General features: G+C 42.9%; 3 protein-coding genes across 8 annotated transcripts in view; all 3 read right to left on the reverse strand.

The window, feature by feature from the left end:
* ppp2r5eb (protein phosphatase 2, regulatory subunit B', epsilon isoform b) overlaps positions 1-4,070 on the reverse strand; it is a 42,428-nt gene extending 38,358 nt beyond the window's left edge. For 2 of the 5 annotated variants that reach the window (XM_018703184.2, XM_018703183.2), the window contains exon 1: positions 3,484-4,070. In XM_018703184.2, coding sequence (XP_018558700.1) covers positions 3,484-3,512 — 29 coding nt within the window. In that variant the 5' untranslated portion in view covers positions 3,513-4,070. Of the gene's footprint in view, positions 1-144; positions 609-3,483 lie in introns of those variants that run through there. The other 3 variants (XM_018703185.2, XM_018703186.2, XM_018703182.2) reach the window with 3 other exon arrangements.
* Positions 1-14,563, reverse strand: part of LOC108901640 (uncharacterized) — a 68,351-nt gene extending 53,788 nt beyond the window's left edge. Inside the window, exons 1-3 of the mRNA XM_051078359.1 lie at positions 14,371-14,563; positions 12,857-14,261; positions 11,198-12,123 (exon numbers count right to left, since the gene is read on the reverse strand). Of these exons, the coding sequence (XP_050934316.1) occupies positions 11,198-12,123; positions 12,857-14,246 (2,316 nt within the window). The 5' untranslated portion in view covers positions 14,247-14,261; positions 14,371-14,563. The remainder of the gene's footprint in view (positions 1-11,197; positions 12,124-12,856; positions 14,262-14,370) is intronic.
* wdr89 (WD repeat domain 89) lies at positions 6,252-9,023 on the reverse strand. 2 transcript variants are annotated; one of them, XM_018703175.2, is made up of 2 exons: positions 8,699-9,023; positions 6,252-8,248 (listed from the first exon to the last, which is right to left on the reverse strand). In XM_018703175.2, exon 2 carries the CDS (start codon positions 8,235-8,237, stop codon positions 7,101-7,103), a length of 1,137 nt encoding a protein of 378 aa, XP_018558691.1. In that variant the 5' UTR covers positions 8,238-8,248; positions 8,699-9,023; the 3' UTR covers positions 6,252-7,100. The 2 variants fall into 2 exon arrangements, with proteins under 2 accessions (XP_018558691.1, XP_018558690.1); XM_018703174.2 differs by having other exon boundaries at positions 6,253-8,248; positions 8,798-9,023.
* Positions 14,564-14,595: the final 32 nt, after the last annotated feature.

Genomic DNA, 14,595 nt, shown 5'->3' on the forward strand with positions numbered 1-14,595 from the left:
CTGCCTGTTACATCACCAATGGCAACAATAAATACTCAAAGAGCCATCAATGCTTTTGTTCTTTCACCACCAGTAAAGAGACGAACCACAATCTGTCACCTTCAGAAAATTTTGTAAATGTTCCACCAGGGTTACTTCACTTACCTGTGCAAAGGGGAACCGGTATCCCCCTGTACAACCATCAGTTCCTCACTTTCTGTCTCCCTCTCCCTGACTAGCCGGCTAATGGCGAAAACACTCCAGTGCCACCACAACACATGAGGGAGAGCAAGACTACGGCGGCTGGTCAGGCGTATGGCACCCAAGCACCAAAGCCATTCCCCGCCCATGCCTCTTACATAAGAGACCAGATGACATCCAAACAGGCTCAGGGAGGGTGGGATTAAAGAACAAGGAGGAAAGAGAGAGGAGGGGGCACAGCGAGCAACAGGGAGAGCAACAGAAAGGGAGGAAGAGGAGGGAGGGAGGAAAGAGGAGAGAGGGAGGGAGCTGCCGTTCGACAGGAAGTCAACACATAGACAACAGCAAGTGTGTGAAAGGAGCTGAAGAGAGGGAACAAAATGCTCACACAGACATGTACAAGAACACAGACACGGGAGATGAAAAGGAGACTGGCAGGAGGAAAGCTCAAGGATCTCGCCTGTGGTCCAAAGTTAAAATCCAAACCCCTGAGATCTGCAAAAATCAAACATAACTGCAATACATCTAAACCCTGGCATGATTTCCACTAAAACAATTTTAACATGAATATAATGGATGAACAACTAGAAGTGAATTTACTCCTGATTCAACTCAGCTAAAAGAGAAATCTGCTCAGAAAATTGCATCACACTGAACCACGAAAACACAACATTTGAGATGCGGCTCAACATTTCTGCTGATATTTAGTCTTATGATGAATATTATATCTACAACCAACACCAGGATTTGATAAATAAAAACAAGAATATTATCCCTGAATCTTGACATTATTAGAGCTGCAACTAATGATTTTTATATTAACTTAATGAAGAGATTATTTGTATAAAATGTTAGTAGAGTAAAAAAGTCTTTTATCCAGACAACAGTCAAAAACCCAGAGATATTCATTTTACTGTCACTGAAGGAAAAAAAAATCATATTTAAGATACTGAGTAAATTACTGTCATTTTGTGTTGCACTGGCCTGCATTATATTACTGAATTCAAAATAAAGAGAACAAAACTCTGAAACAGCTCTTAATTTAATGCAGTCCTCAATGATAAACATGTAATTACATTATTAACCTTGTAAAGGTAGAATTTAAGGCTGAGTAGTTGTATTAACTTGCAATAAATTGTGCAAGTGCATCTGCACAAGCGTGGCCACTGAATGTGTATATAATTGTTGCTTTAAATATGAACTGCACATGTACTGAAATGAATATTCAACGGCTCTCTTTACAGCCTGTGGTTTGCATTTACAGAGGGGAGCTACAAAGCATCACTCATAATGACCTGACACAAGAAACTAAAAGAAATGTCCTTAACCAAGTGCAGAAATAATGAATTGTTTCCCCAATTAATCAATTAATTGTTTGGTTTATAGAATATCAGAAAACAGTGAAAATAGCCAGTCACAGTTTACTACAAGAATGCGTCTTAACATGTCTTGTTATGTCCATTTAACAGTCAAGAACTATTAAGTTTGTATTTGTGATATTTAATTTACTATTACAGGATTTAAAAAGGAAATATTCACATTTGAATAAGCAAGAGAATTTATATTATTTATTTTTTGATCAACACCATGATGCTGTGACACACTCAAAATATGACACTGAACATCGATATTCACGTCCTGGGGTTTGCACTAACTGAGGAGAGCTACAAAGATAAATACAAGTTACAAGTCTTTAAATGTCCATAAAATCATGCTGTAAGTTTAAGCCAAAAACTGCTTCAACTTTGCTCCCATTACTGACTTCAAGTGAGTTCCATGCCTATCATAGCAAGAAATTATTTATGCGTAACAAGGAGGAGTGTTGTTTTTTTTTTTTTAACATATCAATTTCCAAGAATTAATGGATAAGAAGTCCCACTATTTATTCTATCAGTATGAATCCCAGTTCACTATTGACTGAATGCTGCAATCTGACAGAACATCTAATTGGTGTGATTCATTCATGAGATAATTATGCTGTTCACAGTCAAGAACAAATGAACTCAGCAACTTTCAAACACACACACGCACACAGCCATACAGAGCTGATAAGGAGGAAGCGGTTACTACACCAGCGTCATCATAAATACAGGAGACTTTGGATGTTAAGCTATCACAGTTGTGGCTGGACCTGCCCTCAACCTAGTGTGTGACATTCAGAAACCTTGAGGATGAGCCAGCATGACAGTACCAATACTATGAGTACACCTTAACAAATACCATCACATTCAACACACAACGCCACACCTGGCTTCTGGCATGCTGCTGTCGTTTACACACAACTGACAGGGCAGAGGCCAAGTGGAAATAAAAGTAAAAGTGTGAGCTGACAGAAGAAGTCCTGTACATTCCATCAGCCCTTAACTTTATCTTTCTGTATCCACCTTTCACTCATCACCATGTTTCTCCCTCTCATCACCCATGTTACTACAGTGTCATTAGTGGTGATGTTGGCAAATACATGAAAACAGGACAGTCCTGTGGCATATTTAGAGGCAGGAGTTTGTCAGACACCGTATCTTAGCGCAAAGCCAGTCAAAGTTCATATCGGATTATCACCACACATTTGACAGTTGGCTTCACTTGACAGGAAAGCTAAACTTGTCTCAGGCCAGATTCACAAAGGCTTTTTTCAACCCATGAGGATTAAACATCAGCATTCACTTTTAAGCAAACCTGCCCATGACCGTCCTGACATCAGCTCTGCCTGGAAAGACCAGCCACTAAGCCACCACCTACGCCAAACAGCATAATAAAGATTATATCCATTTTCAATGCAATTTGATGTTACATATTTACTGTTATCAGCTAGAGCAGCAAAATAGGCCATCGGCTGCATAAGGTCAAAAATCAAGCCGTTTAGGAGAGCTGGCGTTAGCTTGGCCATGTTGGGGCCTGGCAGCAGCAGAATATTCAAAACTTGACAGCGCGATAACCCTCACTTGCGTTAGCTAGCTAGCAACGTTAGCTTCCCGATTAACCGTTACAAAGCGTCTGAATTTAACGCATATGGCGGGACCTAGTTGTCCCCTCATAGCACATAAAGCACTTAAAAACAATTAACATGGAGACAAAGCAGCCTTTTATCAAAGCTGTCAAGCTTTATTTCAGAAAACGGTATTTTAGGTAGCTAGCTAACGTCAGTGCTACGGCTATCGCGGGTTAGCTCAAGTTGAACATGTAGCTTTAGCTTATTAGCCGCCGCCAGCTCGCATTCTGTGCAAAGGAAACACAAGAAGCTGATATAAACACAGTGAATAGATCACATCTAAATTTACATGTGTGCTAATAAAATAACGTTACCTGGGCGGGCTTGGGCGATCACCCATCATCCCAGATGTAAATAACAGGGGCAGTGCTAATGCTGCTACCGTTAGCTAGCGCTCACAGACTGACAGACCGACTGGGCTGGGAAATACACACCGTCCCGAGTCCCGACCCGAGCCCGACAAGCTGCAGCCGACCGAGTGGCTGTTAGCTCTCCAATCGCAGTACTTTACCTTGATCCTCTGCGGTTCGCAACGGAGACGGCGGCGTGAGGAGTTATCCTATGTTTGGAAATCTAGCGGGCTAACTGTTAGGCTACCTCCAGCTCGGTGCGAACAGCCTTTCCCAAGCAGCGGCGGAGCAGCAGGAAAATCTTGGCCTGAAACAGCCAAACCCACGAGTACCTTTTTTTCCTTCCAACGGAATAATCCTCAAACTTCCATTAATAACAAAATACGGCTATATAAAACGATTAGGTTAACGCAATTACATTCCTGTTACTGATTCAATTGCTTGTCTTCCCTAAACCCCTGGATTTTGGTGTTTTCCTCAGCTCGTTTATGATTCGGGGCTGCTTCTTTTCACCCTATTGTCAACACTGCTGGGTTGAGACCATGGCACACATAACAGAGACGCACCGTAGCGTGCTTGACCGGGGTTCAGGTCGACGTACGACGCCGATTGGTTGCTGGCGGCGATGTCAGCCGCTCTGATTGGACAGCGGCGGTTGTCAATCACCGCGGAGGGAAACGAGGCTCTGAATCCGTCGGTTAGGTGGAGGAGAAGGGACAAGGAAAGAGATCGGGGCAGAAAGCAGAGTGCTCTATGTGAATGTGTGTGTGTGAGTGTGTGTGCGAGGTTTTCACCACACAGCGTGCAGGAATGAGGCTAAACCTGTCCGAGGCCCAGCCCTGCGCTTCAGCACTCTTTACCCGCACTTTGACGGTCGATTCACTGCAGATTTTAACCAGCTCCAGAGCCGAAGCAGCGCTGTGCGAAGGAAGAGTGGATTTCTGTGCAAGCCCAGAGATTACAGAGGGATAGGTTTGCAAGAGGGGAGTTACATAACTACAATATATAGATCTACTATGAATATAGCCAACGCTAGAGCACCTCCATGGGCGTACATTTTAGGGGGGTTGAAGGGGGCAACGTGTTCCCACCCTTCACCTAAAAAAGCTAAATAATAAAAAAAAGCGACATAGAGCTGATATACAGTATATCAGAATCTATAGAGTTAAGGTAAACCTATTCCATCGTCAGATCAGACTTACATAGATACCTCAAATAACAAATATTATACAGAAAAAATAAAAATCTCATAACTACTTTATTTCATGACTAATTTGTCATTGCATGAAAAAAATGCCCATTGGAGGCTGTTTCCCATAGGGCCGTGCAATAAAATGATCATTATCACAATATAGAATTATATTGTGATTTAAAACTATAATTTTCCTCGATAGAAATATAAAAAATGTTCAATAAATCACTGATCAATTTTCTTGCACAGAAACGAACCACTCACGTTGCTCAGATCTGTGAGATGTTTCACTGTTTAAAAACACAGTTAACCATCTGATTCCTTTAACTTTCACCCAGGAACAAAAAAAGAAAGAAGAAAAAAAACAGCCTGTGAGCTTGAAAGAAATAATAGTTTGACATTTATCAATGTGATAATTTATCAATATCAACCGATATGAACATTTTTATCATGATAACATTTTTGGTCGTATCACCCATCCCTAGTTTCTAATATTCATTCCGGTCCAAAATCTTGTTTTTGTGGTTACGTAAAAGACAAAACCGCTTAACAAAGGTGGAGGAGCCGTTAAAAGACTGGTGTGTAGGATTTAGTGGCATCTAGTGGTGAGGTTGCAGATTACAGCCAACTGACCATCATCCCTCCCTTTCCAAGCATGTGTCCATTCTGGGCTACCATAGAAACATGGTGGATTCTGTTTTGGAGGATTTGCTCCCTATGTAGATAGGAAGGGCTTATTCTAAGCTAACAAAAACTTAATTTCTGCAAAGAGAGCCTCCTAAAAAGATGAGCTCCAGCAGGCCGGTCATCGAGAATCACTGATCTGGCATCAGATGAATGTAAAATAATTACACATAGGCAGCCAGTGACAACACTCGACACACGTCCTGATTGATTATGTTACAGGAAATACTGATAAAGTCAGATGCACAGACCTTTGTAGCATTAGAGATGTTAATGGTTATCTAATGTGCTGCTGTATATTCAACATGAAAATATTTTGTTTTGAAGAGACCACACCTGTTCACACCTGTTCACACCTCCGGTGACAGATCCACACTGACTTCATCTCTGTGTGGATATAAGAGAGAATACAAACGATCATTATGCAAAATACTGGAAACAAACATGTCATTTTTTCTTAATACAACACTGTTCTTTTGTTAAATATGTCTAAACAATTTCTCTAATTTTAAAGCAGGCCTAAAATGTGCACTGATTTATAATAAACGGTAAAGAAAACAGACTTTAAATAAATCCAGAGATCCAAAGGTGAGAGTCACACACTGATAATACCTGTTTCTCAGTGCAGAAATGACAGACTGTGATGTGGAGCAGTCGAAGACACTCCTACACAAACCATCAAAAACCTGGATAATGTTGGAGTCATACAGGGATATTAATAACCAGGTTATGTTCTTGAATTAAGATGGCTTTAATCTTCAGATTAATCTTTAATCTTGAAGATTAAAGCCATGAGAAGACATGACAGTAAAGGTGCTGACAGATGTCAGTTCAGTTTTTTACTTATACATTTTTTTATTTTTAAATAATAACTGTATTTTTTAATGTGAAAACTACAAATGTTGCAAAAACACATAACGTGAATGAGTTTGTTTCAACAGCCTGAATCACTGCATGATTTCTCCTGAGCTACATGCACACACACACACACACACACACACACACACACACACACACACACACACACACACACACACACACACAGAAACACACACTTGCACTGCCAATCATGTTATTCCACACTTTGTCATTTGAGAGCGATAGCTGCTCTCTCAGCATGATCCTGCTGTGCTGGGCGGCTCCTGTGGATAGATGAATCACTGCAGCTTTAAAGGAGAAACAGTACACACACATAATAATAATAATAATAATAATAATAATAATAATAATACATTTGGAAAACATATTCAAAATGTATTTAAAAATGAAAACCTCATACTCTGTATTCTGTCTGTCTGTTAGTATACTGTACTTCTAGGAAATTAAACAACACTTGCATAAATACACATTAATCAAACTTTTTTCTCCAAATATTTAATATTTCATTTTTTAGAGTTACTGTACAGAACAGTAAACCAGACAATTATGAGGATCTGTCAGTGCAACACAAACAGGGCTGCAAATAATTTCTATTATCGTTTAATCTACCAATTATTTTCTTGATTGATTGACCTATCATGTCGATGAAATAGCAACTGTTTATTACTGTGAAAATGTCCATGATTTAGTCTCATTCAGACCTGATCATTCAGTTTACTGTGATATAAAACAGAAAAGCAGCAAATTCTCTGGAATTGCGACATGATTCCAGACTCAGGATTTCTTTCCTGATGGACTGTGATCAGTGACTGTTGTCAAGTCTTTGTTACGTTGCCTTCTTCTCCCTCTGGTAGCCATGTTTTTTATGCGGTCTGGATTTGAGTCTCAAAGCTGATTGGCTCTTCAGTGACTCCCTTTTTTCCGTCGTGAGCTCCTCCCCTCCTGGTTTCCACAGCAACAGCTGAGCATCCTCTCCCCCAGTGACCAGCGCCTCCCCCGCAGCGTCCCACAGGAAGCAGCGTACTGTGGAGGTGTGGCCACCCTCCAGGCTCCTCAGCAGACGGAGCCCCCTGTTGTCACACTCCATCAGGTGGAGATCCCCGCTGTTCTTCCCTCCGACCACCAGCAGCTTCTGCGCCTCCTCCAGCCACCTCCCCCCCACCAGGTAATCCACGCCTCCTCCGTCAGCCAGCGGAGTCAGGCTGCGAGCGTCGGAGGTGCTGAAGATGGTGAGAGGCTCCTCTGTGTCCAGCTGGCCCAGGTCCCACAGGTGTAGCCCCTCGTCGTGGCTGAGGCACAGCAGCTGGGTGTAATCCGCTCCGGACCAGCAGACCGAGCCGGCGGAGGAGTCGCTGTTGCAGGTGGCCAGCAGCGCCTCCTCCTCGGCTCCCCGGCTCAGGTCGAAAACATTAACGAGGCCGTCTGTGGAGCCAGAGGCCAGGCGGTCTTTGTCTTGGGGGTGGAAGCACACCTGTGTGATGTCATCACTGTGTGACTCAGAGTACACCCCGAGAAGTCCACCACCTGGTTTCCTGATGTCCCAGAAAACCAGAAAGCTGTCCTCCTCGTTTATCTGCTCCGTGCCTGCACACAGGAGCGTGTCGCTGCAGCTCAGGTCGAAGCTGCAGTAGCTGTGTGATGGGTCACTTTTAAACATCTGGACCGCCTCCTTCCCGGGGCGGCGGATGTCCCATCCCCGGACCGTCCCATCAGCAGATCCAGAGTAGAGGAGGTCAGGGGAGCTGTGGGCGAAAGTTACCCCACAAAGTGGACCACTGTGGCCCAGATACTCTCCCATGAGGCTGAGAGTGTCCTTGTTGTGCAGGTGGATGGTGAAGTTGGAGCAGGCCACTGCCAGCAGGCCGGTCGGCTGCAGGGCGACGTGCAGCAGGTAGGTGGGTTCCTCTGGGCGAGACCGCCGAGCGATGGACAAACCTTTGAGCTTCTCCTCCAAACACTCCATGGCAGCTCAGCCTGATGGGATGCAACCACACAAGAAATAATATAATACAAGAATTAATTTAATACATTCAGACAGAGAAACACACCACGTCTCCCACATCTTATGTGGCAAGATTCAATCCAAACTTCAGTAAAATTACCACATCACTTTTGATGTTAAAGGAATCACTAGAAAAGACTTTGCAATTCGGCACAGTCAATACAACAAGCAGTGATTATTCAAGTAACAGTGATCAGCACAAGCCAGTTATTCACATCGTCTTCTTCCACTTTTGTACATTTCAGTGTGAGACCCTCTTAAATAACGTGTCATTAGGTGAATGAGGCTTTTGCCGAATTCATCACAGCAACATACCAATCAGTTAAAAGTAAAGTCGTATTCAGTGTGATGGTTATGTTTGCCATTAAACGAAGAAACAAAAAAATCAACAAGTTTTTAAATGGAGTTTGGCGTCATCTTACGTCTTTTGATAGATTCGAGCAGAAATCGGATCACCATCACTTTTGAAACCAGTCATTGTGCATGTGTTTAATGTGTTGTGTGTTGTTATTTTCACCTACGTTCTCTCTAGAAATTTCCACAAATGAAGAAAAATCGACCGCAAACTTTGTTGAAACTATTTGGACGCGTCTGTCTCCATTCTGGACAAAACACCGGAAAACACAAAAACGCGTTTAAGACCTATGCTAACGCTAATGTTAATCTAAAAACCCTTTAATATCTAGCAGTAATGTAATCACATTACTTTGACTCAAAACACACATGGAGGATATAAGCTGTGTTACAATATTTACCGCCCGCACGGAACACTCCCTCGACAAAAGGTTCCGCCGTTCGAAAAACATGACATTTTATTGTTTTAAGTATTATTTTGACATTTTCATTATATACATTTTATCATTATTTTGTTTTTTAACTAAATAATTTACTTCCCACACGGCATCTTTTTAAAAATGCATTGTAGGCTTTTCACTTCACCTGTCAGTGGTTTCAGGTGTGAGTCCTGAGTCGTCCAGTAGGTGGCAGCAGCAGCAGCAGCAGAGACAGCAGCTCTCTGGGTAAAATGAGGCCTTAAAGCTGTTTGGATTGAAGCTTTTCAGTTGACCCAAATCTGAGGTGGCACAGTTCAGTCACACAGAAACAAAATAAATAACACCGTCCTTCATGGCTGCTGGAGCGAGAGGAAGAACCTGCAGACTGGACATAAACAAACAGAAACTGAAGCCTTTTTTAACTGTCTCATTGTAGGCTTTCAGGCAACACTGAAGCCAAGAAATCTAACTTTGTGTCACTGAGATATGACTCATTTTTAGTTTTATTAAATCCTCCTGCTCTTTATTGTCATTTGCAATTAGTCCTAATGTCAAAGCATAAACTTTTCATTCACATTTACATTCACCTCTGTTTAAAATGTATTGAAAACATTAACTTTTTTGCCTTTTTTGTGTGTTCTTTAGAAATAAAGTAAATTGATATGAAGAACAGATACATATACTTTTGAGCTGAAGTTGCAGACACTCACGTGTTAATTTTTTAATTTTTTTTAAATTGCTTAAAGATGACATGTATTCTGTGCAGACAGAGAACAATCATGTCTTATCCTAGAAACACCAGCAGGACAGAGTGTAATAACAGTGTGCATATACAGATACAATCTAAAACCGTCACCATTCACAATAAACTTTACTTAGAGTCTTTTCACTGACTGGAAGACTGGAAAAACAAGGCTGGGTCTAGTTAATCTGGATTTCTGCTGAGGCAGAATTCAGTTTCAGAACTTCTTTAGTCCAGCTTGTATCCCTGAGTCATTTCCCTTAAAAGATTCACAGAGTTTCACCCACAGTCCTGTATGCTTTCACTTGCATCGACACGCCACTCCGCAGCAGAAGAAAAAACAAAGAGAAACGTCTTTAATGTTGAGGCCAGCAGCTGGAGTCTGTCTCCTCTGCTGCAGCCGGGCAGCTTTGGCAGAGCAAAGTGGAAAACTGCTCGTCGTGACACACCACATCACCACATCACCATCTGTGGACGAAGAGCAGCTCTGCAGCAGGAGAAACACTGAAGAGACGACGTCATTGAAAACCCTCACCATGGTCTTATTCAAACACGATCAGCCACAAAAAACTGCTCACATGCTCCCTGTCACACATAAGAAGAGGTTCCACAGATTTTATTAAGGCTCGGTGCCCAAAGGAGAACTTTATATGTCGCCCACGGGCTGTAAATAACCTCCACGAGGGTCTAAAACCTTTATTTTCAACTCAAACTCTTCTTTCTCTTGACGTCTGAAATCAATTTAACAGTTTTTCTGGTTGATGCAGCTGCAGTTTGGTCAGAGATGGTTTAAGGTCTGTTAGTTCTCCCATCAAGCCTTAAAAGAACATCAGTCCAGTCTGTTAGGTACAGTCTATCAGTTCTTCATGGCTCCACATAACGTCAAAATGAAAAGATGATAATGAAAAATGTACACAGTATCAACTATTAATAATGAAGAAAATAAACATTAAGAAATAAAAGACAAATAAACAAACCTTTGGAATAATGAGACACAGATTTTTCTCTAAAAGAAATAAACAGCATTATGGATCTGATCATCCTCTTTATCTCTAACTGATCTGTTCCACTGTCACAGAGATCTTCACTGGTAAGATCCTCACTGGAGGTTCATCCCAAGTGTCAAAGTATGGAAACAGCTTCTCAGTGAAAGTGTGTGTGAAGGTGTGTATGTGTGTGTTAGTATCAGGATCAGAGAACGACAACTTTCCTCTGTTCCAGTCCAGATTCACTCTGATCCTCTGGAGCTTCTTCTGCAGTGGGAGAACAATCGGTGGAGCTGGTGCTGAGTGTCTAAAGTATTTACCTCCATAGAACCTTATTCTCCATAATCCAGACCGTATGCCTCCCTTTCTCTGGACAGACTCTGCTGACACACCCACTCTCCACTCTTCATTGTCTCCAACCTCGACATCCCAGCTGTGAGTCCCTGAGTTAAAACCCTCAGAGCCCAGGACAGACCAGTAATAATCAAATCTCTCTGGATTGTCAGGAAGCTGCTGTTCCTCTCCATGTCTCACACTGGTCAGATCTTCAGACAGGATGAGTCTTGGATGAGCAGTGTTTGGGTCCAGAACCACAGGACTGTAGGAGACCATGTCCTTCATCTTGTTCCAGATGTTGAAGGTCAGGTTGCCCAGGTGTTTGGCCTGGTCTATCAGAGCTCCTGAGAGCAGCTGGTGATCCTCCAGCAGGGGGCGCTGCTGGACTCTTTCCACTGCAGCCTTGTAGTTGTTGAGGAATGAGACGTCTTCAGCTCTCAGCTCGTCCTCTGTGGCTCTGACTGTGTGTGAAAGAGCTGCTATCTCTCTGCTCAGAGCCTCCATCTTCTCCTTCATCATCTGACTCTTCTGCTCCTCTTCCTCCCTCAGTGCAGCCATCCTGGCCTCCTCTTCCTCTTCTAGAAACTGGTGAAGCTTCTTAAACTGCTCCTTAATCTGCCTCTCTGTGTGTCGGGCCTGGACCTTAATGTGATCTGCTGTTTGATCAAACTTCACTTTAACTTTTTCTAAACTCTCTAACTTCTTCTTTAAGGACTCCAGAGTTTCCTGAAGTTCCTTCTTGTGTTGTTGTGCAGCTTCATCGATGGGACTGAAGCTGTGGTTTTTGTGTGTTACTGAATGTAGACAGACGACACACACTGGCTGCTGATGGTCCAGACAGAAGAGTTTGAGTTTCTCAGAGTGCAGACTGCAGAGAGCCTCTGAAGATCTCTGATCTCTCTCCAGTAAGAAGGACTCACACAGGTTCTTTAACACCAGACTAACAGGTGGATCTTCTCTTGAAGATCTTCTCTTACAAACTGGACACTCTTGTGTTTGTTTCTCTCTCCACCATCAACACTCTCCATACATTTGATACTGGCCTGGCCCCTCTGTCAAATTTTAAAACTCACTGTGGCCCCTGAGCCAAAACCTTTGCCCACCCCTGAGCCAGACTGTGTCCCTGTAAACCAGTGAGCCAGAATGTGTCCTTTCCTGGGACTTGCTGGTCTTTTGTGATGCCATCAGTGGCACCAGTTATTTTCCTGCTATATAAAATGCTAAAATGTCTTTTGTGACAAAGAGCTCATATTCTGGTGATTTAGGTTCATCACATTGTCTGCAGCCAGGTCCTCCAGGAATAGTGCTGAGCTGAGAGGTGATTTTGGCCTAGTGGTCAAACTCTGTACTGCAAGATTACACACTGGTCTAAAAAGACTTCTTTCCTCACACCATCATTGAGGAAGAAACAGTTGTCAGTGATGATTAATACATTTTTCTGAGCATTGCAAATGAAGCTTTGATAAAAGTTCACTAAAGAAGATCTCTTCACTCACGTTCTGCCTTTATTTCTCTGGAGGTGAATGTCTGATACTTTCTGCTATTTTTTTCTCCATCAACTGAGTTTTTCCATAGTGTCAAAATCCCTATATTCACAATGTTATATAACATACACTTATCTTACTGGAAACTTTCTAATGTATTTTATTTGGACAGGTGCAAATAAAGAGATTAAATTAACTGATTTTTCCCCTTTAACAAACAAACAACATTATAAATGTGATCATCCTCTTTATCTCTGACTGATCTGTTCCACTGTCACAGAGACCTTCAGTGGTAACATCCTCACTGGGAGATTATCCACAGTGTTAATGTATGGAAACAGCTTCTCAGTGAAAGTGTGTCTGAAGGTGTGTATGTGTGTGTTAGTATCAGGATCAGAGAACGACAACTTTCCTCTGTTCCAGTCCAGATTCACTCTGATCCTCTGGAGATTCTTCTGCTCTGAGAGAACAGTTTCTGAAGCTGGTGGTGACACTGCTGAGTATTCACCTCCACAGAACCATATTCCCCATAATCCAGACCATATGTCTCCCTTCCTCTGGACAGACTCTGCTAACACACCCACTTCCCAGTCTGTATTGTCTCCAACCTCGACATCCCAGCTGTGAGTCCCTGAGTTAAAACCCTCAGAGCCCAGGACAGACCAGCAATAATCAAATCTCTCTGGATTGTCAGGAAGCTGCTGTTCCTCTCCTAGTCTCACTCTGGTCAGATCTTCAGACAGGATGAGTCTTGGATGAGCAGTGTTTGGGTCCAGAACCACAGGACTGTAGGAGACCATGTCCTTCATCTTGTTCCAGATGTTGAAGGTCAGGTTGCCCAGGTGTTTGGCCTGGTCTATCAGAGCTCCTGAGAGCAGCTGGTGATCCTCCAGCAGGGGGCGCTGCTGGACTCTTTCCACTGCAGCCTTGTAGTTGTTGAGGAATGAGACGTCTTCAGCTCTCAGCTCGTCCTCTGTGGCTCTGACTGTGTGTGAAAGAGCTGCTATCTCTCTGCTCAGAGCCTCCATCTTCTCCTTCATCATCTGACTCTTCTGCTCCTCTTCCTCCCTCAGTGCAGCCATCCTGGCCTCCTCTTCCTCTTCTAGAAACTGGTGAAGCTTCTTAAACTGCTCCTTAATCTGCCTCTCTGTGTGTCGGGCCTGGACCTTAATGTGTTCTGCTGTTTGATCAAACTTCACTTTAACTTTTTCTAAACTCTTTAACTTCTCCTTTAAGGACTCCAGAGTTTCCTGAAGTTCCTTCTTGTGTTGTTCTGCAGCTTCATCGATGGGACTGAAGCTGTGGTTTTTGTGTGTTACTGAATGTAGACAGACGACACACACTGGCTGCTGATGGTCCAGACAGAAGAGTTTGAGTTTCTCAGAGTGCAGACTGCAGAGATCCTCTGAAGATCTCTGATCTCTCTCCAGTAAGAAGGACTCACACAGGTTCTTTAACACCAGGTTACAGGGTGGATCATCCTTTGAAGATCTTCTCTTACAAACTGGACAGTCTTGTGTTTGTTTCTCTCTCCACCATCTCTTCAGACAGTCTTTACAGAAGCTGTGGCTACATGACAGAACAACAGGATCTCTAAAGACCTCCTGACAGACCGGACAGCAGAGATCCTCCTCTGATCTGGAAGCCATTTAGTCTGAGTGAAGCTGAAAACACAGCAGACAGGAAGTACAGTCAGTCATGGCTCCCCTCCCTCCTCTACTAACTTCACTGAGATTCACTTTCACTTTGAGTGGTGGTTTTAGTCAAACTCACCTTCAGTGTGTGGAGAGTCAGCAGGTTGAAGCAGCAGTGTTGTAGTTTTCCTCTTTTCTCTCCTGTAGCTGGACTCACTCAGAGGAAGCTGTTAGTTTGGTCTGAAGGTGAATCTGATCGAATGTTTTTCAGCCTGTGTCTCTTTAGAGAAGACGAGGAACAAACTGTTTCCTGGTTTGAGGCGAGTCATGTGAGGGGAGGAGCTTTGTCAGAGCTCTTCTACTA

The sequence above is a fragment of the Lates calcarifer genome, linkage group LG19 (genome assembly GCF_001640805.2).
Source record: "Lates calcarifer isolate ASB-BC8 linkage group LG19, TLL_Latcal_v3, whole genome shotgun sequence".
Classification (NCBI taxonomy): Eukaryota; Metazoa; Chordata; class Actinopteri; family Centropomidae; genus Lates; species Lates calcarifer.